Here is a 23948-nt window from a genome sequence, read left to right on the forward strand (position 1 = left end):
CTTTCTTTCAATTGTATTCACAAGCCTTGTGTTTACTTAGGCTTGAGTAGTGGGAAATCCTTTTTTTCATTGTTCATTTACATTTGTATTAGAACAGATCAATAATCAGAACCCATTCTCTCTCCACTGTTAGGTTTGGAAGTGGGAAGCTGGTAGCTAAAAAGTTGTCAGGAATGCAGTAACTGATTCCACTCCCACTGCTACAATTCCTAGCCATCGAGCCACAGGCACCATGCCACTGAATCAGATGCAGTCTTCCTCTGATGAAACATTTTTTTTAGATAAGTTGACAAACTAACTTTGCTACCATAGCTGCTTTTGGTATTTTTGAAAAAACAGGACAGCAACACAGTTGGAAGCTTTGTAGTGAAAATTGTTCTCTATAAGGTCTGCTTAGACAAGAACTGAATGAGAAAATGCTTGATCTATATACCATATTGCTGTATATCTAGATGCTTCCCCCAAAGCAACCAATAGAGACACTGGAGACGGGGGGAGGGCTGGTATAGTACCAGGCTTCAGGCTTGCCCAGCCCAAGTCTCCTAAAGGCCTGAGTGGACCCTTCTCCAAGCCCTGGCAATGAGAACAGTGATGACAGTGGGATCTAGATTCTCAGTACTGGGAAACCTGAGAGTCAACTTCAGCATCCAACGATGACCTGGAGTACCCAGAAAACTAGATCACACAGTGCCAGGAGAGAGTCCTCTGTGGTCTTGTTTGGGACCTATGTCTGGAGTACAGTACTGGAGGCAGCATGGGCGACTTCCTGGCTGCCAGTAATATTCAGTACAAGGGATCCTGACCTGGCCCCAGGGAAGGTGGCAATACTGAGCTTGAGGCAGGTGGAGCTATGGATAAGTGATCAGTGCCAACAATCTAGAAGGTTGCATTGGTGAAGCGCAAGGGTCCTCACCCTGGACCAAAGACAGTGGCATACTGACAGACATAACAACACTCTGTCTGTGGTGTAAGCCTCTGGCATAGTCTGTACTAACTTGGGCTGCTGACCTGCAGTGATCAGAGAAGCCTGATCTTTTACCACTGTAGAAGTAACTAGGTCTTAATAGTAACTGAGTGGACACCAGAGTCAACAGCCCAGGTCTCTCTGAGCGAGTTGATACTGGGGAGTGGTAAGCCGAAGTGCGTGTTCTACTTTTACTATCTGAAGGAACCGCTATAGGAAGAATCCCACATCCCAAGCTTTAAGGAGCCAGATGCAGACTTTTGCTTGTGCTTCTGAGGCTGGGGCTCCAATTCCCTGGACCTCACAGGCAAGTCTTGGAGACAGGGGATCCTCTGTGACCTCTTTCAGCTGACATATCTGGTGAAGCATTTAAGAAAAGTGGAAGAGCCTCCCTTAGATGACTGAGGTGGCCTTGAAGATAGTCATACTCTTGAAGCTACAACAGAACACCTACCTCTAACGCGGCCCTCACCCAAACACTTGAGGCAGCAGGGATGAGCGTCACTATCAACTAAAGGCTTCCTGCTACTTGCACAAGGTTTGATCCCTGGGGACTTTGGCTTATATGTCCCTGGTAGTGGGAAGGGTCCAGACACCCACCATGCTGGCAAGTCCCCAAAACAAGGTCTAAATCAAAACAAAAAACTTAAAATGATAAACAAAAAGTCCAGCTAACTTTTAGCACCAAGCATCTTGAGCACTAATCTACTCTCACTGCTTACTTTCCTCTCTAATACTCTCTTGAATCTCCTGAAATCTAATTTATTTTCCTTCCACTCCACTGAAATTGTTTTTATCAAGGACACCAGTGATCTCCCTCATATGAAGGCTTCTCATCTATTCTCACTCTGCCACTTCTAACAGCTGACCTCTCCATACTCCATGATGCTGTTCTCTCTAATCTCTCTCCCATCATCCTTTAGTATTTCTAGTGAATCCTAGGCTCTCCCTTCTTCCACTTTAGCATCCCTCAGGATTCTGCCCTTGGTTGTCTTTTCCCCCCCCTTTACATTTTATCTAAGTAATCTCATGCACTCCCAGAGCTTCAATCATATCTCTATGCCGATGATTCAAATACAGGTTTCCTTTCCGGACTCCACCCCCAACTCAAGCTCAGTTTACCACAAACTGAAATTTTCTGCCTGAATCTTTGTCCCTCACTATAAAAATACACTACCCTCCCATCATCTTATTTTGCAAACTACACACTCCCCTCCTCCTCCAAACCAATCCAGGTAGTTGCCAAATCCTGCTGAGTCTTCTACATCTCTAAGAGTTTTTTCCTCTCCATCCCTACTACTAAAACCTTTGTTTATGCATTGCCCTCAATTACGGCAACAGCCTTATTTGCCTCTCCTCTTTCCTTATCAATCAATTTAAAATACTGCCACTAACATCATTTTCTTCCTTAGCTGCTCTAACCATATTAACATGAGGCTCCCTTAGAGTCCTTTCACTGACATTCTCTTGCCTTCCATATCAGGTTCAAGCTACTTTCCCCCTCTTCAAGGTCCTGAGCTCTGTCCTTTCCTATAGCTCTTACTCCTCCCCCCACCATTTCATTTAGCCTAACCCTCTCAATGTTTATTCCATCTATTTCCTTCCACTCATTTTCTTCTATACTCCCCTTCTGCTCAGAACTGAATCCCTTTGTGAACTGAAACTCTTCTTCTTACATTAAACCTGCCAAATGAGAATTCAAGCCTTGCTTGCCCAGTAAAGCTTGATCTACCTTGAAGACTGTATTGGTATAACTTTCAGTTAGAGACGATTTACCAGAAATTATACCAGTAAGTCCCTGGCTGGCTACAGTTATACTGGTATAGCTTATTCCTGACCCTGTACAGTAATAGGCTATACCAGAATAAGGCACCTTTATATCCGTGTAACTGCATCCACAGTAAGGGAGCTATACCGCTTTAACTGTCAACTATACTGGCATAATTAATGCTGTACATTTATATTTAGCAAGCTGTAAGTCACTGCATACACTGTTGATACTGGATAAATAGATTGTCCACAAAGAGGCTCCATTAAGAGTAGCATGAGCATTAACTGTCTGAACTCTTGATTGAAGACAGAAGTCTTATCCACTGGAGGCATAGAGGAGATCTCACTTTACTAGATGCATCTGCAGTTCTATTTTAGACTATTATTCCAGACCTACCCTTTTCCAGTGATGCAGCCGGACAAGGATTCTCTGCGCTCAGGTAAGCGGGTGGAAGGGACAAGGTGTCATTGCTCTCCCTGTCATGCATTTGTTCATTATGAACAGTACTGGAGTTTTGAGTTTGAGGGTAGGTTTGCTCCAGAATACAAACAGCCATCAGTACGCATACACCATAACCTGGCCACATTCTGAACACTCACCTATTTGCCCTAGGTTTTTGATAACTGCCAGCTAGGTTTCCCTGATAATTTGATTTACGTACAAGGTCTCTCTGATCAATCTCTTTAAAGTCATGGAGCTTGACAAGCAATACGGTGTATCATTGTAGTCACTTACATATGAAAGGGTTTTTTGCCTTAAATTAAGCTATACACAGTGAATCCAGATATTATGAAGACAGTATCCACAGCATCATAGAAATGCAGGACTGGAAGGGACTTTGATAGGTCACCTACTTCCATCCTATGGACGGAAGAAGGACAAAGTATTATCTAGACTATCCCTGACAGGAGTTTGTATATGTTTGTAAAATAAATGCTTGTAATAAATAATTGTTCCCCCAAGCCTATTTGGGAAGTAGCATGAAGATACTGTTGCTACAGAGGACCAAGGCTCAAGTTAGCGAGTAAATACAAGCAGTAGCCTACATTCTTAAACTGTAGAAAACAAGCCCACCCTTGGTTATTAGTTCAAATATATCTGAGGCATTGCTTCTCTGGAACAAGTTTCATCACTTTTAAAATAAGTTTGAAAAGTGGTGAGGCTTGGGAACCATACCTTAAAAAGCTGCTAAAGATCCAGTCAAGGAAGAATAGAGCTCTCAAATCTGCCTCAACCTTAGTCATTATTTTTCTCTGCATTTTTTTGGTCACTAACTCAAAAACAGATTTGCAACTGCACTTCAATAGTAAAAGCAGATTTTTTAAAAAATGTACTGTAGGCTTACAACAAGCAGATACTCTGTTTAAAAGTGGTTCCTTCCAAAGAAAGACAAATGTATGTACTTGACTTTTCACACAGTGTCTAAAATAAAGTATCACTTACATTTAATACTCCTGGGGGAATCCTGTGCCAAAAAAATTAAAATTCAGCACCAAAAAGTTAAAAATTCTGCACCCAATATTTAAAAATTCTGTAAAATTCTGCGTATTTTATTTGTCAAAACACCACAATATAACTATGCCATTTTCAATTATTTTGATAATTTATTTCAAAATACCTGTCAGCAAGTATGTCTGTAACAATACAGACAACAAAAAAGATTCAGGAAACGTTTTTTGACAAATAGATTCCTTTCTAGGCATATTAATTCAGAACTTTGAGTAATAATTCATTTAAACTACAATACAGAAACAAAGGCTTAGGGGAGTCAGGGGAAATGGAGGAGCTGAAGGAGAGGGAATTAATTGCTGGGAAAGAGCCTGGGAGTGAACCTGGAGGGTTACTGGGTGTGGTGAGAGAAGTATGAAACAAGGTTCTTTTGGGGTGAGAGACAGATTATTAGGGAGTTAGGGAGCCTCTCCCATGCAGATCCTGACTGACTCCTAGCCTCTCCCATTCAGTCAGGCACATCTGTCCCTGTCCCCGTGTGTCCCTGCATCCTCTCTCTCCCCCATGTGTCCCTGCACTCCCACTCCGCCACCCTTCGTCACCCATTTGTCCCTGCACCTTCCTCCCATCCCCATATGTCCCTGCACCCCCACTAAACCAATTTGCCTCCCCCTAGCCTCATGTGTCCCTGCACTCCCCTCCCACATGTCCCTGCACCCCCACTCAGCCACCCCTCCTGCCCCCTCTCCCCCATCTCCATGTGGCCCTGCACCCTCACTCCCATTCAGCCCCTGCTCAATTCTGTGACCCCACAAGCTCCTGTGCTCTCACCCCAGTCTGTCCCCCCCATAATAGCCTTCTGAAACCGAGTCTGTGTGACCCCCCGCAGCACCATGTGCCCTGCTCTGTCCCCCCCACTCCATATCCTGTGCCTCCTCACCTGGCCATGGGCAGGATGCTGTGAGGAACACAGCCACTGCCCCCTCCCTCTCCCTGACTGGCTATTCTGGATCAGAGCAGGCTGACTTCCCTTTTTGTGCCACAGCAGCCCCTGGTGGGCAAAAGGTGTAATTGCAATGTCTCTCCATCAGAATGTCTTTTCTGCAGGGGGAAAGATATGCAGGAGACATGAATTCTGCACATTTGTAGTGGTGCAGAATTCCCCCAGGAGTAAATTTAAGCTTACTTGAACAACCCCTTCTTCCAGTGTTACCCTAAAATAATTTATGGACTTTCCCTGAATAATGTGTGATTTAAGAAATGACCAGTTTATAAGATACTCACTGTGCAGTTCCTCTTGAACAGATGAGCTTGGAGAAATTGTCTCTGCATAAAAAAAACCTTTCGCATTACACTAGCCCCTTACATATCTTTTGAAGCATACAGTATATCCTAGCAAGTTCTTTTTAAATAGATTTGCCTTTATATTAACAGTATTAAAAATAATAAGATTGCACAAGTGCCCTTTAGCAAAATATAGTGGGATTTTCAGCACAGAAATGCTCTGCACTGCTACTAAGCCTAAACACTGAAGTTTAACCCAATTTAATGAATCAGAAGAGAAAGAACTCTGAATTACATAGGCATAAATGCATCTTAAATCGGTGTTGTAAACAGAAATTAAACTCAGCTAAGATGAATTTAAGTAGCAGTTCTAGACCAACACCTTGTGTGGCAAGTTCAGATGAGTGAATATTTGAAATATGAGCCACAGAAAAATCTGAAGTCAGTTTCTGAAACCAACACAAATACCGTTTATTTGTGGGATATCATTTTACATTAACTCCAGCAAAACCTAAAAACCAATCAGCTGAACTCAGGTAAGGTGGCATAACAGTTCTTTAGTCAGGTTGTGAATCACAGGACTTTAGCACACCTCATATAAGATGCAAATACCTAAGACATAAAAGCATTCACAGTTATAGGTTAACTGCTGTTCCTGTAACAGCAATATCAGTAAAAACTATTTTGTGATAACACAAAATCAACCCACATTTTGGTCTCATTTACAGATAACCTACAGTTTAGTTGGTGGATAGATTCTATACACTTATACAACAATATGAAAGGAGAAAGTATAAGGCTTATAAGAGGTATTTTAGCAGTTATAATTAAAATGAGGGGCACAAGCTAACTTTTAAAGCTGTCTGTATAAACTTCAAAGAGTATTTAACAATTTGTTAGGCTTGTGACCAAGGGCCAACAGAAATCTGGAAAAATCCTAGCAAAATTGAGGTATACTTCTACCCCTCCAAAAACAAGGCTGCAGAACATTAAGTCAGTACCCCATGCCAGGTCTCACTAATTGATTGCACTAGGCACATCTTGTGATGAAATAATGAAACAATGAGTATGTGATGTAACAGGAAACTACAGTTCTCTATAAAAAGAAGTCAAAAACTTAATGATTAAAGGGTTAAAATACACTACATGCATTCATTCCAAATTTGTACTGTAGTTTAAAAAACATTAAAATAGGTTGTTTAGACTGAAAACTGGAGCTGCCACTTTCTTGAATAGACTTCCTTAAAGAAAGAAAAGGGTAGGTTGATCTAGACTAGGCAATAAAGGTAATACATAGGATTAAATGGAGCAAGTTCCCATCTGTTAGTATTAGATTGTTTTAGTCTATTTGGCGATAGAAGGAATCATATGTGTAAATCTGATATTGTTAAGTTTTCCTGTAATTAATATTATCCTTAAAATCTATTAAAGAAGGAACTCTCACAAAGCCCATCATCTACCAATCTCAAGTATTTATAGGGTGCCAAGCACTGTAGCACCTGGGTACTAATTTCCTCACTAACCAACTCACGGCCTCATTTCTCTTTAATACCAAACAAAGTTAACACACAAATCATTAAACCGCAACTACACAATTATTTTACATCAGAAAAACGTGTACAGAACTTGCAACACTTTGCCATAATGACCTATGTCTCAGATTTAGCTTCAAGGCCAAGAAGTTGGCAAATTTTGTGCATCTTCTCCTGCCAAAAAAGGAATAAACTGAAGTGCCAGTCATTTCATTACATTTAAAGAAAAGTGTACAGAACAAAAAGCAAAGTGAACTGTTTAGGGAGTTCCCACTGTTTAAAAAAAAAAAAAAAAAAGGTAGTGCTTTTGAGATTTATCACCAAAAGGCATGAAGAATTACGTCCTCTGTTTACCCACAGACCAAATACAGCTCAAGCAACAGGAGTGCAAGTTTCCATACATTAACTAGTCAACATGGATAGGCTTAGTTCAGTCTTGGGTCCATTCCTTTTTTTGGCCTCTACACTGTAAATGCCAACAAAAGTGAAAATTATCTGCAGCTATGTTAGTGGTTTGATTTAAGAGACTCGTATAGGCAACTGGAAGCAGATGAAAAAGTATGTATTTTCAGTCACTATTAACCTGTTTCACAATAACCAGTTCCTTGGGCCCTGCTCCCCATGGACTGTATGCAAAGCAAATAAGAGCAGTATATTATCAATTTACCCAGCACAAATATCCATAAAAAGTGCATGTGTGTGTGTGTGGGGGGGGGGTAATTAAATTTTAGATTCTGTTAAACACAGTAAAATCTGCAAAAAAACATCTGAGTGATCTGAACAGATTTCTGTTGACCCTGATTATGACAGTTATATCTATAATAATGATTACAAGTTTCTTTGGCTTCTGCCTCCATTATTGGAAGCCAGATTATTCATGACATATAAAATTCATTATGCAACAAATCTTGTATTTTAACTGTGCCACTGTGCTAAAAACTTGTCTGGAATTGTAACTAGCCTAACATGTAAGAACACTTATAGTATTTTACCTAGTTTTTTAGCAACCACTATTTAGCCTAATTTTACAAGCTATATTGCTTCCAAGTTTACTTTTTAAAAGAACTAAACCAGTAGCTCCACAGATATTTTCCCTATGGCTATACTCACTGCAATATATACATTTACATTAGAAGTCTTATTAAAACACATGTGTTTTAATAAGAGACTTATTGTAAACATTAAATACCACACACCATTTAATTACTGACTTGTGCAAACTGGCATCAAACATGTAAGTCATGTTATAACGTAACAGCATACAAACAGGCAACAATTATGTATGCTTTGTCCCTATGAAATTTAAGATTTCTGTTTGCTTTTAATCTCATGACAAAACATGGTGGGGGAAGGCAGTATATGTGCATATACTGGATATACATATGTAACTTTTGTCTCAGGTGGCTGAATTAGGGAAAAAACAAGTTTAAAACACAAAATGACCACTAATAGCAAAGCAACTATGACTCTGGTCCAGAGCTGCAAGATTAGTATGCTTTTGGTCAACTAGGCTTAATTCTGCACACACTGAAGTAAACAGGAGTTGTACCAGTGACTTTAGTAAGAGCAGAATAGGGCTTTCAGTACAGCTGAAAATTTCACATTCAACGTAAGGTACTTTTTTTGGATCACAATCTAGAAAGGTTTCAAAACTGCTAATACCTTTAAAAATATTTCTGCAGCAAAGTAATGTTACTGCTTTATTCCAAAATATTCAGTGGCTGATTTTGTTAAAATATACCATTTTGGGACCATTTTCACAAATCTTTGGGACCAAAATAAGTTTAATAGCACCAGAAACTATGACAATCTATTTAAAAAAAATTAATACTGATGTTATTTTAAGAAACGGAAGTCAAAGATGACATGACAAAATACAGAACTTAAAACACATCCCAGTCACTCATTTTCCTCAAATAAATGGCTAAAACTTTCCTATACAAATAATCAAATTCATGAAATTAAGAAGTGGCCCTTACTAATGGTATTGTATATTTAAATTTTTAATGCTGGTGTTTAATATGCCCATTGCCTGCAATGGACATTTGGCCAGGAAAATCCAATCCCTAGCATGAAAGTACTTAAGCTTTCACTATTCAATATATTTTTTACTTAAAAACACAAAATTATAGCATGGGAAAGACTAACTAAAGTTACAAACAAAAACTAAACATAGGTTTAACTGTTGGCTGAGAATAATGAGCCTTAATTCCCCAACTAAACACTAATTTTAGATAAAAAGTTTAAATTTTACTTTGTAGCAACATAGTTTGAACAGTCTTGGTACACCAAAAATAAAAGGAATATGCCAAAGGCAATTTACAAAAGTCTAAAACCCATTTTTAAAAGGTACTTTAATTTGTTCACTTGTACCTATATTCAAACTACTGCAGTTTTGACATTAAAAAGCCAGTACTTTCTTCTCCAAGTGGAAATCATCTGTGGCATGTACAACTATTACAATTTTAATAATATTAATAATAAAAAAGACATCAATACTTCTTACTAAACAAAAGTGATGTTTGACATATGCCTGTGAAGAAAATCATAATGCACCTCTCCTTGTCTCAAAAATTGGCATCTTAAACAGTAAAATTAGAACTGCCAACAGTTCCTCCTCATGATAACTATGTTCAAACAGTCTTAATTTTGTTTTCTGAAATGCTACATTTGAGACCAAATGAAAAACAAAAACTAGAAATTACATGTTCATTGAAGATGACTAGAAATATGCCACAACATTATTTTTACAATACATTTCTCCAGAAATAATCCCTAGGTGAAGCTTTTTTATACACATATACAAAATTTAGACAGCAATATACACATAATCACAGTGAGGATGCTGGCAAGCTCACCAATCTGTAGTGTAAATACAAAATGCAAAGCAGCCTTCAAAGAGAACAATGCTACACAGCAAGCATAGCTGGCCTGTTAAATAGCAAACACCAAAAGTTCCCTGCAAAAGGGATACAGTGCAAGAAAAGCAGCATGCGCTTTGATACAAACAGCAGTTTATGGCTAATGGTTGACAACTGTGGTAACAGTGACTCTTGAGCGGCTGTGCATAGTAAACTCCTATGTCATCTGTTTCCCCTTATACCACTCCACAAATTCATCCAACAACACTGGCCCTGTAGAGAGATTAAATAATTGTATTTTACATAAATCTTGGAAGAGGGGCTGCAGGAGTTGGGGCATATGGAGAAAACCGAAGAAATACTTACATGCTCCATCTTCATCATAATTACTGAGGTCAAGGTTAATTGTTCTGCTGAATTCTAGCACATTACACCATTGGTCCTTGTTGATAACTTTGTATTTTGATTGCTGCTTAAAATAAGAAGTGTAAGTTACTAAAACAACGTTGGGGTTTACAATGTGAAAAAAAATCACTTCAAATTTGCAGGTTTTTAATAGAACTCAAATGCAACAAAGGATAATGACTGAAGCTCTAAACCAATGGAAAGTGTAGTTTTAGGGCTTGGACGCTGCATTTTAAGTGTTATGAATTTACAAAATGACAACTTTGAAAATAAGCACCGAGTCATAATTCAGTCGTCTACTAGTACTATCATCATTCAAATATTAATATTTCAGAGAAAAAACAAGTAAAACATAAATCTGTTTCAAACTGAAACTTTTTGTGTACCTCTAGGAACTGGTGGAATACTGGAAAAAGAGGCCATGTTTTTCCCAAGAGAAGTCCTAACATACACTTGGCAGTATTTATGTCTAGGCTGCGCTGGTCCTTTTCCTGTTGGAAGGGAAGAAACAAAGTTAAAATGGTATCTCAATATTTCTCATTTGCACCAGTAGTTAAATCACTGTTCACTCTTGGCACATCATGAAAACTACTGCTAAATTGCAGGCAACCTGTATATTAAGCGCTGTATTGTTTTAACATATACAACAAAGTAAGACTTCCCAATGAAAACTTTATGTTTCTTTACAGCAATTGGCCATGCTATAGAAAGACCAGTTACTTTTCATACTAACTGTAGTTCAAGGATCCCTACTGTAGATGAAGCAGCCACTCTTGGGGTACAATTTCAGAACTTTCTGGAAGCAGCAGCCACTTAAAGAGTGAAAATCTGGTCGACACATGGTCTTCTGGGTGGAAATTCAGTCTGCTCTTGCCTTAGCTTTGCTTCATTCACCTCCTTTATACTGCTTAAGATGATATTGCAGAAACACTTCTTTCAGTGACAAACAAGGTTAACACCTTTCCTGTTATTGCAGTTGCTTAGGTCACCTCTCTTTGATATTTTGATATTTATAATGTTGACAAGTTGGGTAATTCTATGAGTGGTCATTATTGCAAGTTTTCAACATTTTCTGGAAGACCTGGTCTTCGCCTGTACTTCCTCATGGTCCCCATGTCTCAACTGAACACAGACAAATACGTAGCTGGAATAAGTCTGGCTCACCTGTTTCTTAGTATTATTAAAACAAGTATTAGAATTCTAAGAATGTATTTAGTGTTTAGATTTTATTGGATGCTTCTGAGTTCTACATGCATTAATCTCACTTATAACATCTGTATCCCATACTGTAAAGCAAAATTTGAACAGTTACATTGTGAGCTCCTGTGACTCTGTAAATCACCAGACAGGAGAGAGACATTAATTAGCATGAAGGGCTGATCTTCAAGAGAAGATGTTACACCTCCCCAGAAGGAAAGTTCCCTCAATATCATACAATCTATTGTGGGACACTGCAACTGGAATTTCCCTACATACCATCAACAAGAGGACAAAAGACTTTTGTTGTCCTGCTGTCCTCCCTGTGAAGATGAGTAATGCAAGTGGACTCCTTCCATCAGCTGAGTTTGCAGCTCAGAGGATATGAGAAGAAGAGAATAAAACCCCTAACAAGAAGTAACTGATTATCTATATGCTGCTTGGACTCTGGGATGGCCAAGTGTTTCCAGGTATAAGCAAGAGATCCTCAGCTGCTGAGCCTGGGTTAGCCCTAAAGGACATATAGAGCCTGCTTATTATAGAAGCTTCTATTACTTTTTGAAACTTAAGACTGTAACTCATTTGTGTATATATGTTTACCTGCTTTAACTTGTAAATAACTCTCTTGTTTCCTTTTCCTATTTCAGAAATTTTTATATAGTCATTATAGGATTGGTTACAAGCACTGTCTTTGGTGTGATATCTAAGGTGCAATTGACCTGGTGTAAGTGCCTGGTCCTTTGGGACTGGGAGTAACCTGAATATTGCTGTGATTCTTGGTGTAAGGGATCATCTATCACAAAGGTATGCCCCCCTAGATGTTGAGCTAGATCAGAGTTCCCAAAGGGACTGTCTGAGACTCCTTGTTAAGGCTGTTATAGTGTCTGAGGAGTTCACCTGATAACTGGTTGGTGAAATCTAAGCTGATAGCCTGAGACCCACTGTCAGCCCCAGGCAGCTGGTGGTTCGATTAATATGGAAAGCCAGATAATAGAGGCTCAGTTAAATGGGGTTCTACTGTACTATTCCTATTTTACAGATGGGGAACTAAGGCATAGAGACCAAGACACTGATCCTGTGTGATTGAAGTCAATGGAAACTGCCATTTACTTCAATAGGCATAGAATCAGGGCCCAACTGACTTGTCCAAGATCATACAGGAAGTCTTTAGTGAAGCAGGGGATTGAACCTGTGATCTACTGCATCCAAAATGAACACTAGCCACTGGACTATCCTTCCTCCCCCCTTTTTTCCCCCTCTGAAATGTTGATATTTGGCATACACAGTATCTGGAAACACACAAAATCAATTTTAAAGAGTGAACATTTGTGTGCGTTGGAAGCAATCTTAACTGGCATCCTGAGAACAACTAGTCCCAAACTTGTAGCTGTTGTATGTGAAAGTGAACCCACAGAAAGCAACAATAATAAAAGTCAGACTGAGTCCTGGACTACTCACCCGTGCAAAATCAAATGCATATCTATAAATTAGCTTAAAATTTGTAGGCTCATTTAATAAGGATCTCAAGTAATCCAAGGAATTTCTCAGTTTCTCTGTTGCATCACATCTACAAAAAAGAGAAGCTATTTATAATCCAACACTAGATTTTCATCTGAACTTTTAGAAAAAGATATCCCAAATATACTTAGCTTTGTTTTCATTCCCCCACCTCTATATGAATCCTCCATGAAAGTTAAATACACATCAGTGGGCTTATCTACACAAGAACATTGCACGAGTTTAACCTAAGGTGTGAATGGAAACTGATTTATTTAAACTGGTGCAAACCCCTGTATGGACACTCTTATTTTGGTTTAAGAGTAGGAGTTTTTTTAAGTTTAATTTGATTGGGAGCAGGTTTAAGTTAAACCTAAGTAAGCCACTCAAATTGAAGTAAAAGCATCTACACAGGATTTGCACCAATATAAAAACTGATTTAAGTTACACCACTGCAATTTTCCTCTCCTTATAAGGCTTTGACTACTATCACAACATTACAGTTATTTGACAGTTATTTATAGACAAAATCTATCCTGAAACACAGTGTGGCTTGAGAGCCGAAAAGTCTATTATTGATATGATCTTCTCACTGAAACAACTACAAGAGAAATGCAGAGGGAAAAAAAGGCCCCTTTACAAAGCCTTCATCGATCTCACAAAGGCTTTTGACTTTGTCAGTAGAAGCAGACTATTTGTGCTTCTAGAAAAGGTTGGATGTCCCCACCTCCAAGCTCTTAACCATGATTCACTTCTTCCATGAAAACATGTATGGCACAGTCCAATACGATGGCTTATTCTCCGAGACTTTCCAAATTCATAGTGGGGTCAAGCAAGGTTGTGTATTTGCCCAAACTCTGTTTGGGAATCATCTTCTCCTTGCTACTGAAACAAGCTTTGGGCTTCCCAACTGAGGGAATCTACTTGCACACAAGATCTGATGGAAAGCTGTTTAATCTTGAAAGACTCAGATCAAAAACCAAGACTCTGGAGGTCCTCATCCAACACCTCCTCTTCGCTGACGATGCAGCAATGACCACCCACCCAGAAGCCTATCTCCAAAACCTCATGAACAGTTTTTCCAAAGCTGCCAAGACTTTGGGCTTACCGTAAGCCTAAAAAGAATAACATAATGTGCCAAGGAGTTGAAGAAGCACCCTCCATCAAGATCAACAACTATGAACTTGAAGCGATGAACAAGTTCACGTACCTGGGGTCCACTATTGCAGTCAACAGTTCACTTGAAATGGAACTCAACATCATCCGCATTGGAAAAGCCACCACAACAACATCTAGACTTGAGCAAGACAGTAAACTGACAGAACACACAAAGACAGAGACATATCTGTGTGTATTGCGCATGTGTTATCAGCACACTATTGTATGGGAGTGAGGCATGGACCTTACATTCTCATCAGGAAAAGAGGCTCAAAAGTTTTCATGTGAATTGCCTTCATTGAATCTTTGGAATCTCCTGGAGGGACAGAGTCACCAACACTGAGGTACTCAAACAAACCAGCATACCCAGCATGCAAACACTCCTCACATACAGACACCTCCACTGGCTTGGGCATGTGTGCTAAATGAATGATGAGCACATCCCAAACGTCATCCTCTAAGGCGAACTGGCATCTGGAAAAAGACCCAAAGGACGCCCACAATTGTGTTTCAAGGATGTGTGCAAGCAAGACCTCAAAGAAATGGACACTGATGTGGATAACTGGGAAGATCACACTAAGGACTGCAGCTTTTGGAAACAAGATCTTAACAAAGGTCTCACAGTTACGAGATGAAGCAGTCCGGCTTAGCAAAGGAGAAAAGAGCTCGCAGAAGGCAGAGCCCAAAGGATCAAAATATCACCTTTAAATGTGACAGATGCATCAGTGATTGTCTCTCTCGAGTGGGTCTCTTCAGCCACTGCTGCCATAAAACCAATTGAGTAAATTCTTTACCTCTCTGGGGCACATATGCATGGTCTCATGAGACTGAAGAAGCCTATTGCTACTGATGTGTTAAACCCTGCATGCTATAACAGCCTGGCAATGTGGCCTAACACATCCACATTGATTCTGAAACTTTGGGGCTTGAACAGACTGGTCTACTCTAAAATGACAGAGACATATCTGGGGTGTGGGATAGACCAGACTTGCCAAGAGGAGCCCCAAGAGGAAAAAAGCCTGGGGAGGAAGCTTGGCTGGAGGGTTTCCTACAGAAGTGCGTTTGGAAGTAGGTATTGTAAGGAACCAAGAATGCCAAGGAGTGATTGAGAATCCTTGCAATTAAACTGCATGTGGGAATAATTTGTGCGAACAGACTAGAATCCAGAACAGTCACTATGTTTGAGATACAGCGTTGTATGAATAAAGCAACTTCAAGGAGAGGTGATTTTGGTTAAGACTTGAAAAGTTTGAAGTCTGATTTGGAGTGGGGTGAGGCAAAAGAGCACCTGATTACAGATGACTTGTTCCTTCAGTCTGGAGCATATTAACCCCCCTTCTTCACATGAGCATTTTGCCCAATGTGCAGACATTTTAAGCCATGAGTATTTAGTCAGCAAAGTATGCACAGCATAACTGCAAGAACACATTGGTTTAAAGATGTCTGCAGTTGAGCCATACTTGCTGTAGACAGTCGAGAATAAACATTTATGTCTAGTTCTCCAGAGCAGAGTCTTTGACTTTCTGCACTAATCCAATACGTCTTTTTGGACAAAAAATTATTTGACATTATTACATTTACCACAGCAAATTAGGACTTATAACCTTTTAAAAGGCACTTACTGCAGCGATGTCATTCCTTTTAACCATTCTTGCAATGTGAAATAACCCATGTTTTGTGCATCCAATTTCCAAGCTAGAACAAGCATAACTACCTATTTAAAAAGGAGACAATATTAAGACGAAGGGGGACAACAGATTTCTTGAACAGTTATTAACTAGACCGCTTGCCAAATCTTTTTATTCAGTTTAGAGGAAGAACCATTCAAATATGAGTGAAACAGGCAGGATGTTGAAACTCCTACTACTGAAAAATTAAAATAATGTTTTTTTAATTTCTACAAATTGAGTACACTGCTCATTTATTCAGAAACACTTCTGTATTAAATTACTCTTTCTATCCTACCTTTCAATTTGTTAAGTCTATGTATAAAGCCCATCAAACTACATCAGGGTGCCCAACACAGTGCCCACGGGCGCAATGGCACCCACTGGGGCAGCTGTTCTTGCCCACAGGACACCGTGCCGCCAAAATGCTACCGCCAAGTGCGGCCACAGGAAAACCGCCCGACGAAATGCCGCCGAGAAGCGTTGCCGTTTCTCAGCGGCATTTTGGCGGCGAAGTTTCTTTCTGCTGCAGCTTCTTGGTGGCATTTCGGCAGCGGGGTGTTTGGCGCCCACCACAGTCTTTTGGGAATAGGAATGTGCTATTTCCACAGAAAGGTTGAGGACCACTGAACTATATCTTTAAACTTTGGAGCAGGAACTGCCTGAACAGCATGTAGCATGACTGGGCCCTAAAGGGTACGACAACACTGCTATAAAAAACAAGAAGTGCTGAGTCTCAGAGCCCAGGTCAGCTGGCTTGGGCTGCGGGGCTATAAAACTGCAGTGTAAATGTTCAGGCTTAGGCAGCCCAGGCTCTATGATCCTCCCATCTAGTGAGGTATCAGAGCCCGGTCTCCAGCCCGATCCACAAAGTCTATACTGCAACTTTATAGCCCGGCATCCCGAGCCAGCTGATCTGGGCCAGCCGAGGCAGTGTCACAGGTCTTTTATCGTAGTGCAGACATATCCTAAAATTCTGCTGTAATACAAACAGCAATGACTATTTACATAAAGAGTGGTCCAACTCTTGACTCCAACTTTAAAGTAATTTAAGGTGATTGAAACCCTCCTTTACCTAGCTGTAGGTAGGATTTATTACAGCATAAAGGCTCTCCTGTGAATATAAAGTTTGTCAGTTACTATGGTTCTTCAAGAGAGCACTGCCTCTGTATATCTCACTTGTGGATTGTGTCTCCCAAGTGTTGCAAAACTTCAGAAAGCTTATTAAACACTACAGCTGTTGGCTCAAACCAATGGCCTCACACATGAAACATTTGGAGCTAAAGGCTAGAAAAGGGCCATGTGGCCCCAACTGCCTCAATTCCTTCCACTTAATCTGAGGGTCCCATGGGGGAAGAGCTCTGAGGAACAGGGGACAGTGTGCTGGTAGCACAACTATGCAGAGCCAACATCCTCAAAAACCATAGTTACTGCTAATCTACTATTTTTCTTTAAGGTGGTCACTGCTTACTCCCACTTGGGGGAGTATAACATGCAGCACAGTCCACAGGAACATGGGCTGGTAAATTCTAATTAAACAAAGATTGCAGAATTGTTCTTCTACAACCTGCATGAAATCTAGAAATCAAATCTAGAGAGAAGTGTCAAGTAAATGTCTAAATGAAAAGCCAGCTTGCAGTCCTACAGATTTTCAAAATGGAAATATTTCAAGGCTGCAGCTGCTGCTGCCTTAGCACTAAGAACTTCAGGTACGGTCACCCTAAGTAGCATATAACAAATCTGAGTACACAGTCTAATCTGTTTAGGATATGCCTGCCCTTTGAGCTAAGGTATTTAGCCCCTCCTGCCGCCTGCAGGACCCAGCTACATTCTAATTTTAGTACACAAGCTCTATCAGAACTAACACAGGTATGTCTCTTTGAGCTGAAATTGAGACCTTCCATCCTGAAGCGTAGGCATACCCATAGATGCTGAGTGAAAATGAAACTCTCTAGAATAAATGTCAAAAGATCCAAAAAACATAGACTAATTCTAAATAGCTTAGTCCTATCCAAACAAAAACTCAAGACCTTTTTGAGATCTCTGGTATGAAGCTTAGATTTCCCCAGGTGAGAAAGAAGGTTTGGGGGAAAAAATACCAGGAGATTTAATTCAGGAACTCAGACACCACTTTTGAGATACATTTGGGATAAAGTGCAGGACAACTGTCCCTGGGAAACAGAGTGAAAGCAAGATCAGCCATTAAAGCCTGCAACCTAGTCAATCACTTATCTTGCAGCTATTAATGCAGTTAAAAACTCTGTTGCTAATTATAATTACAATAATAATTTTCCCAAGAGCTCAAAAGTTGAGTCTTACCATGAACCACAAGGGTTTAGTGAGTTATTAAGAACATAAGAATGGCCATACTCGGTCAGATCAAAGGTCCATCCAGCCCAGTATTCTGTCTACCAACATTGGCCAATGCCAGGTGCCCCAGAGGGAGTGAACCTTACAGGTAATGATCAAGTGATCTCTCTCCTGCCATCCAGCTCCACCCTCTGACAAACAGAGGCTAGGGACACCATTCCTTACCCATCCTGGCTAATAGCCATTAATGGACTTAACCTCCATGAATTTATCCAGTTCTCTTTTAAACCCTGTTTTAGTCTTAGCCTTCACAACATCCTCAGGCAAAGAGTTACACAGGTTGACTGTGCGCTGTGTGAAGAAGAACTTCCTTTTATTTATTTTAAATCTGCTGCCATTAATTTCATTTGGTGGACCCTAGTTCTTATATTATGGGAACAAGTAAATAACCTTTCCTAATTCACTTTCTCCACACCACTCATGATTTTACATACCTCTATCATATCCCCCCTTAGTCTCCTCTTTTCCAAGATGAGAAGTCCTAGCTTCTTTAATTTCTCCTCATATGGGACCCATTCCAAACGCCTAAACATTTTAGTTGCCCTTTTCTAATGCCAGTATATCTTTTTTGAGATGAGACCACATCTGTACGCAGTATTCAAGATGTGGGCATACCATGGATTTATATAAGGGCAGTAAGATACTCTCCATCTTATTCTCTGTCCCTTTTTTAATGATTCCTAACATCCTGTTTGCTTTTTTGACTGCCGCTGCACACTGCGTGGACGTCTTCAGAGAACTATCCACGATGACTCCAAGATCTTTTTCCTGATTAGCTGCAGCTAAATTAGCCCCCATCATATTGTATGTATAGTTGGGATTATTTTTTCCAATGTGCATGCCTTTACATTTATCCACATTAAATTTCATTTGCCATTTTGTTGCCCAATCACTTAGTTTTGTGAGATCTTTTTGAAGTTCTTCATAGTCTGCTTTGGTCTTAACTATCTTGAGCAGTTTAGTATCATCTGCAAACTTTGCCACCTCACTGTTTACCCCTTTCTCCAGATCATTTATTAATAAGCTGAACAGGATAGGTCCTAGGAGTGACCTTTGGGGAACACCACTAGTGACCCCTCTCCATTCTGAAAATTTACCATTTATTCCTACCCTTTGTTCTCTGTCTTTTAACCAGTTCTCAATCCATGAAATGATCTTCCCTCTTATCCCATGACAACTTAATTTATATAAGAGCCTTTGATGAGGGACCTTGTCAAAGGCTTTCTGGAAATCTAAGTACACAATGTCCACCGGATCCCCCTTGTCCACATGTCTGTTGACCCCTTCAAAGAACTCTAGTAGATTAGTAAGACATGATTTCCCTTTACAGAAACCATGTTGACTTTCGCCCAACAATTTATGTTGTTCTATTTGTCTGACAATTCTATTCTTTACTATTGTTTCAACTAATTTGCCTGGTACTGACGTTAGACTTACTGGTGTGTAATTGCCGGGATCGCCTCTAGAGCCCTTTTTAAATATTGGTGTTACATTAGCTATCTTCCAGTCATTGGGTACAGAAGCTGATTTAAAGGACAGGTTACAAACCGTAATTAACAGTTCCGCAATTTCACATTTTAGTTCTTTCAGAACTCTTGGGTGAATGCCATCTGCTCCCAGTGACTTGATACTGTTAAGTTTCTCAATTAATTCCAAAACCTCCTCTAGTGATACTTCAAACTGTGACAATTCCTCACATTTGTCACCTACAAAAGACAGCTCAGGTTTGGGAATCTCCCTAACATCCTCAGCCGTGAAGATTGAAGCAAAGAATTCATTTAGTTTCTCCACAATGACTTTATCATCTTTAAGTGCTCCTTTTGTATCTCAATCATCCAGGGGCCTCACTGGCTGTTTAGCAGGCTTCCTGTTTCTGATGTACTTAGAAAGCATTTTGTTATTACCTTTTGAGTTTTTGGCGAGCTGTTCTTCAAACTCCTTGTTGGCTTTTCTTATTACATTTTTACACTTAATTTGGCAGTCTAACACTACACTACAAAATTGAGTTGTGTCTTGTATTTCACACAAATCTCTTAGTACAAAATTATAATTTTATCTAGCCAGATTTAATACTTTAAAAATCCCACGAAAGACAAGTCAAGAAACCAGCCTTTCCTGTTTTCTTGTACATGACAGGTGTATTATGTATGAATTTTAAAAGGTCTTTTCTAATTCACAAGACATTCCTGACTGTAAGAGACACATGTTTTCTGTATCTCTTGTGTTTCAAAATCAGGTGGATGAGATTAGCAAATTTTCAAACAGGACAATATTTTCCCCCTCAGAAATATGAAACAAACATATGAGCCCAATAATGTGCATACCCACTTCATTTCTAAATTAAAACTCTAGGATTGTTTCAATTAAAATAAACACTAACTTTTTGGAAGGTTTGGGCTTTCAGAGTTTAATTTACCTGTTTTCAGTGAAGGCAAGTGATTTTAAGGTGTGCCAAAGCAACAAAATAAACCTGCCTGGTTTTTGCTTCTCCATTTAACAACGGTTTCTTCAATTTTTCATTTCAAAATTTTTCAAAATTGGATGATAAAAGACTAAGAGATACAAGCCAGGTTCGTGTTCACTTTGGTGGCTTAAGGATATTTTGGGAAAATCATAAACTTACATTTTCTGGTTCAACTCCGATATCTTCACAAAATTTCTCCATGCCTTCAGGACCTACAACATCATCAGTTCCTGCAATCAAATGACATTTCACAATATTGTTGTTTAAATTAAAATTCACTGCAAGCACATCACTGCTGTAAAAGAGAAGTATTCATGCAACGTAAGTTGAACTTCCGTAGGATTCAGTTTTCTTTTTGATACATACAAATATTTACCCTTTACAAGAAGATATTAAACTATGATAAAAGTTTACACCTCTGGTAAGGCATAAGAAGAGAGAAAGAAAATATGAGCACTATCCTTCATTTCTTTTTTAACTTGTACCACGGTACCCAGTAATTACAGCAACTGTGAAAAGTGAATAGATTCATAGATATTAAGGTCAGAAGGGACCATTATGATCATCTAGCCTGACATCCTGCACAATGCAGGCCACAGAATTTCAGCCACCCACTCCTGCAATAAACCTCTCACCTATGTCTGAGCTACTGAAGTCCTCAAATCATGGTTTAAAGACTTCAAGGTGCAGAGAATCCTCCAACAAGTGACCCATGTCCCATGCTACAGAAGAAGGTGAAAAACCCCCAGGGCCTCTGTCAATCTGCCCTGGAGAAAAATTCCTTCCTGACCCCAATTATGGAGATCAACTGAACCCTGAGCATGTGGGCAAGATTCATCAGCCAGATACCCAGGAAAGAATTCTCTGTAGTAACTCAGATCCCACCCCATTGAACATCCCATCACAGGCCATTGGGCCTATTTACCATGAATATTTAAAGATCAATTAATTGCCAAAATCATGTTATCCCATCATACCATCTCCTCCATAAACTTATCGAGTTTAATCTTGAAGCCAGATAGGTCTTTTGCCCCCACTGCTTCCCTAGGAAGGCTGTTCCAGAACTTCACTCCTCTGATGGTTAGAAACCTTCGTCTAATTTCAAGTCTAAACTTCCCGATGGCCAGTTTATATACATTTGTTCTTGTGTCCACACTGGTACTGAGCTTAAATAATTCTTCTCCCTCTCTGGTATTTATCCCTCTGATAAATATATTTATAGAGAGCGATCATTTCTCCCCTCAGCCTTCTTTTGGTTAGGCTAAACAAGCCAAGCTCCTTGAGTCTCCTTTCATAAGACAGGTTTTCCATTCCTCCGATCATCCTAGTAGCCCTTCTCTGTACCTGCTGCAGTTTGAATTCATCCTTCTTAAACATGGGAGACCAGACCTGCACACAGTATTCCAGATGAGGTCTCACCACTGCCTTGTATAACAGTACTAATCCTTATCCCTACCAGAAATACCTCACCTGATGCATCGGAAGACTGCATTAGCTTATTTCATGGCTATATCACATTAGCAGCTCATAGTCATCCTGTGGTCAACCAATACTCCAAGGTCCTTCTCCTCCTCCGTTACTTCTAATTGATGCATCCCCAGCTTATAACTAAAATTCTTGTTATTAATCCCTAAATGCATGACCTTACACTTCTCACTATTACTATTACTCCAATTTACAAGGTCATCCAGATCCTCCTGTATGATATCCCGGTCTTTCTCTAAATTGGCAATACCTCCCAGCTTTGTATCATCCGCAAACTTTATTAGCACACTCCCACTTGTTGTGCCGAGGTCAGTAATAAAAAGATTAAATAAGATTGGTCCCAAAACCGATCCCTGACGAACTCCACTGGTAACCTCCCTCCAGCCTGACAGTTCACCTTTTAGTATGACCCGCTGTAGTCTCCCCTTTAACCAATTCCTTATCTACCTTTCATTTTTCATAGTGATCCCCATCTTTTCCAATTTAGCTAATAATTCCCCATGTGGCACCGTATCAAATGCCTTACTGAAATCTAGGTAAATTAGATCCACTGCATTTCCTTTGTCTAAAATATCTGTTACCCTCTCAAAGAAGGAGATCAGGTTGGTTTGGCATGGTCTACCTTTTGTAAAACCATGTTGTATTTTGTCCCATTTACCAGTGACCTCAATGTCCTTAACTACTTTCTCCTTCAAAATTTTTTCCAAGACCTTGCATACTACAGATGTCAAACTAACAGGCCTGTAGTTACCCGGATCACTTTTTTTCCCTTTCTTAAAAATAGGAACTATGTTAGCAATTCTCGAGTCACTTGGTACAACCCCTGAGTTTACAGATTCATTAAAAATTCTTGCTAATGGGCTTGCAATTTCATGTGCCAATTCCTTTAATATTCTTGGATGAAGATTATCTGGGCCCCCCCGATTTAGTCCCATTAAGCTGTTCAAGTTTCACTTCTACCTCAGATATGGTAATATCTACCTCCATATCCTACCATTATCCCTAAGCTCCTCATTAGCCTCATTAAAGACTGAGGCAAAGTATTTGTTTAGATATTGGGCCATGCCTAGATTATCCTTAACCTCCACTCCATCCTCAGTGTTTAGCGGTCCCACTTCTTTTTCTTTGTTTTCTTCTCATTTATATGGCTATAGAACCTTTTACTATTGGTTTTAATTCCCTTTGCAAGGTCAAACTCTACTTGACCTTTAGCCTTTCTCACTTTATCCCTACATGTTCTGACTTCAGTAAGGTAACTTTCCTTGCTAATCCCTCCCATCTTCCACACCCTGTATGCTTTCTGCTTTTTCTTAATCACCTCTCTGAGACGCTTGCTCATCCAGCTTGGTCTACAACTCCTGCCTTTGAATTTTTTCCCCTTTCTTGGGATGCAGGCTTCTGATAGCTTCTGCAGCTTTGACTTGAAGTAATCCCAGGCCTCCTCTGCCTTTAGATCCATAAATTCTTCAGTCCAATCCACTTCCCTAATTAATTTCCTTAATTTTTGAAAGTCAGCCCTTTTGAAATCAAAAACCCTAGTCGCAGATTTATTTTTGTTTATCCTTCCGTTCAGTTTGAACTGAATTAGCTCATGATCACTTGAACCAAGATTATCCCCTACAACCATTTCTTCTATGAGTGTCTCACTGCTCACCAAAACCAAATCTAAAATGGCATCCCCTCTTGTTGGTTCAGCAACTACTTGGTGAAGGAATCCATCAGCTATTACATTTAGGAAAATCTGAGCCCTATTATTATTACTAGCACTTGTCCTCCAGTCTATATCTAGGAAGTTAAAGTCTCCTGTGATCACACAATTCCCATTAGTATTTACTTCATTAAAA

General features: G+C 39.7%; 1 protein-coding gene across 7 annotated transcripts in view; it reads right to left on the bottom strand.

Annotated features, from left to right (window-relative positions):
• Positions 1-5910: 5910 nt before the first annotated feature.
• The window catches only part of DCUN1D4 (defective in cullin neddylation 1 domain containing 4), a 73601-nt gene continuing 55563 nt past the window's right edge, over positions 5911-23948 (bottom strand). For 4 of the 7 annotated variants that reach the window (XM_077815653.1, XM_077815652.1, XM_077815650.1 and 1 more), the window contains 6 exons: positions 20779-20849; positions 15741-15832; positions 12922-13030; positions 10653-10757; positions 10228-10333; positions 5911-10134 (listed from right to left, as the gene is read on the bottom strand). In XM_077815653.1, the coding sequence (XP_077671779.1) occupies positions 10079-10134; positions 10228-10333; positions 10653-10757; positions 12922-13030; positions 15741-15832; positions 20779-20849 (539 nt within the window). In that variant the 3' untranslated portion in view covers positions 5911-10078. The remainder of the gene's footprint in view (positions 10135-10227; positions 10334-10652; positions 10758-12921; positions 13031-15740; positions 15833-20778; positions 20850-23948) is intronic. The other 3 variants (XM_077815651.1, XM_077815655.1, XM_077815654.1) reach the window with 3 other exon arrangements.

The sequence above is a fragment of the Eretmochelys imbricata genome, chromosome 4 (assembly GCF_965152235.1).
Source record: "Eretmochelys imbricata isolate rEreImb1 chromosome 4, rEreImb1.hap1, whole genome shotgun sequence".
Taxonomy (NCBI): domain Eukaryota; kingdom Metazoa; phylum Chordata; order Testudines; family Cheloniidae; genus Eretmochelys; species Eretmochelys imbricata.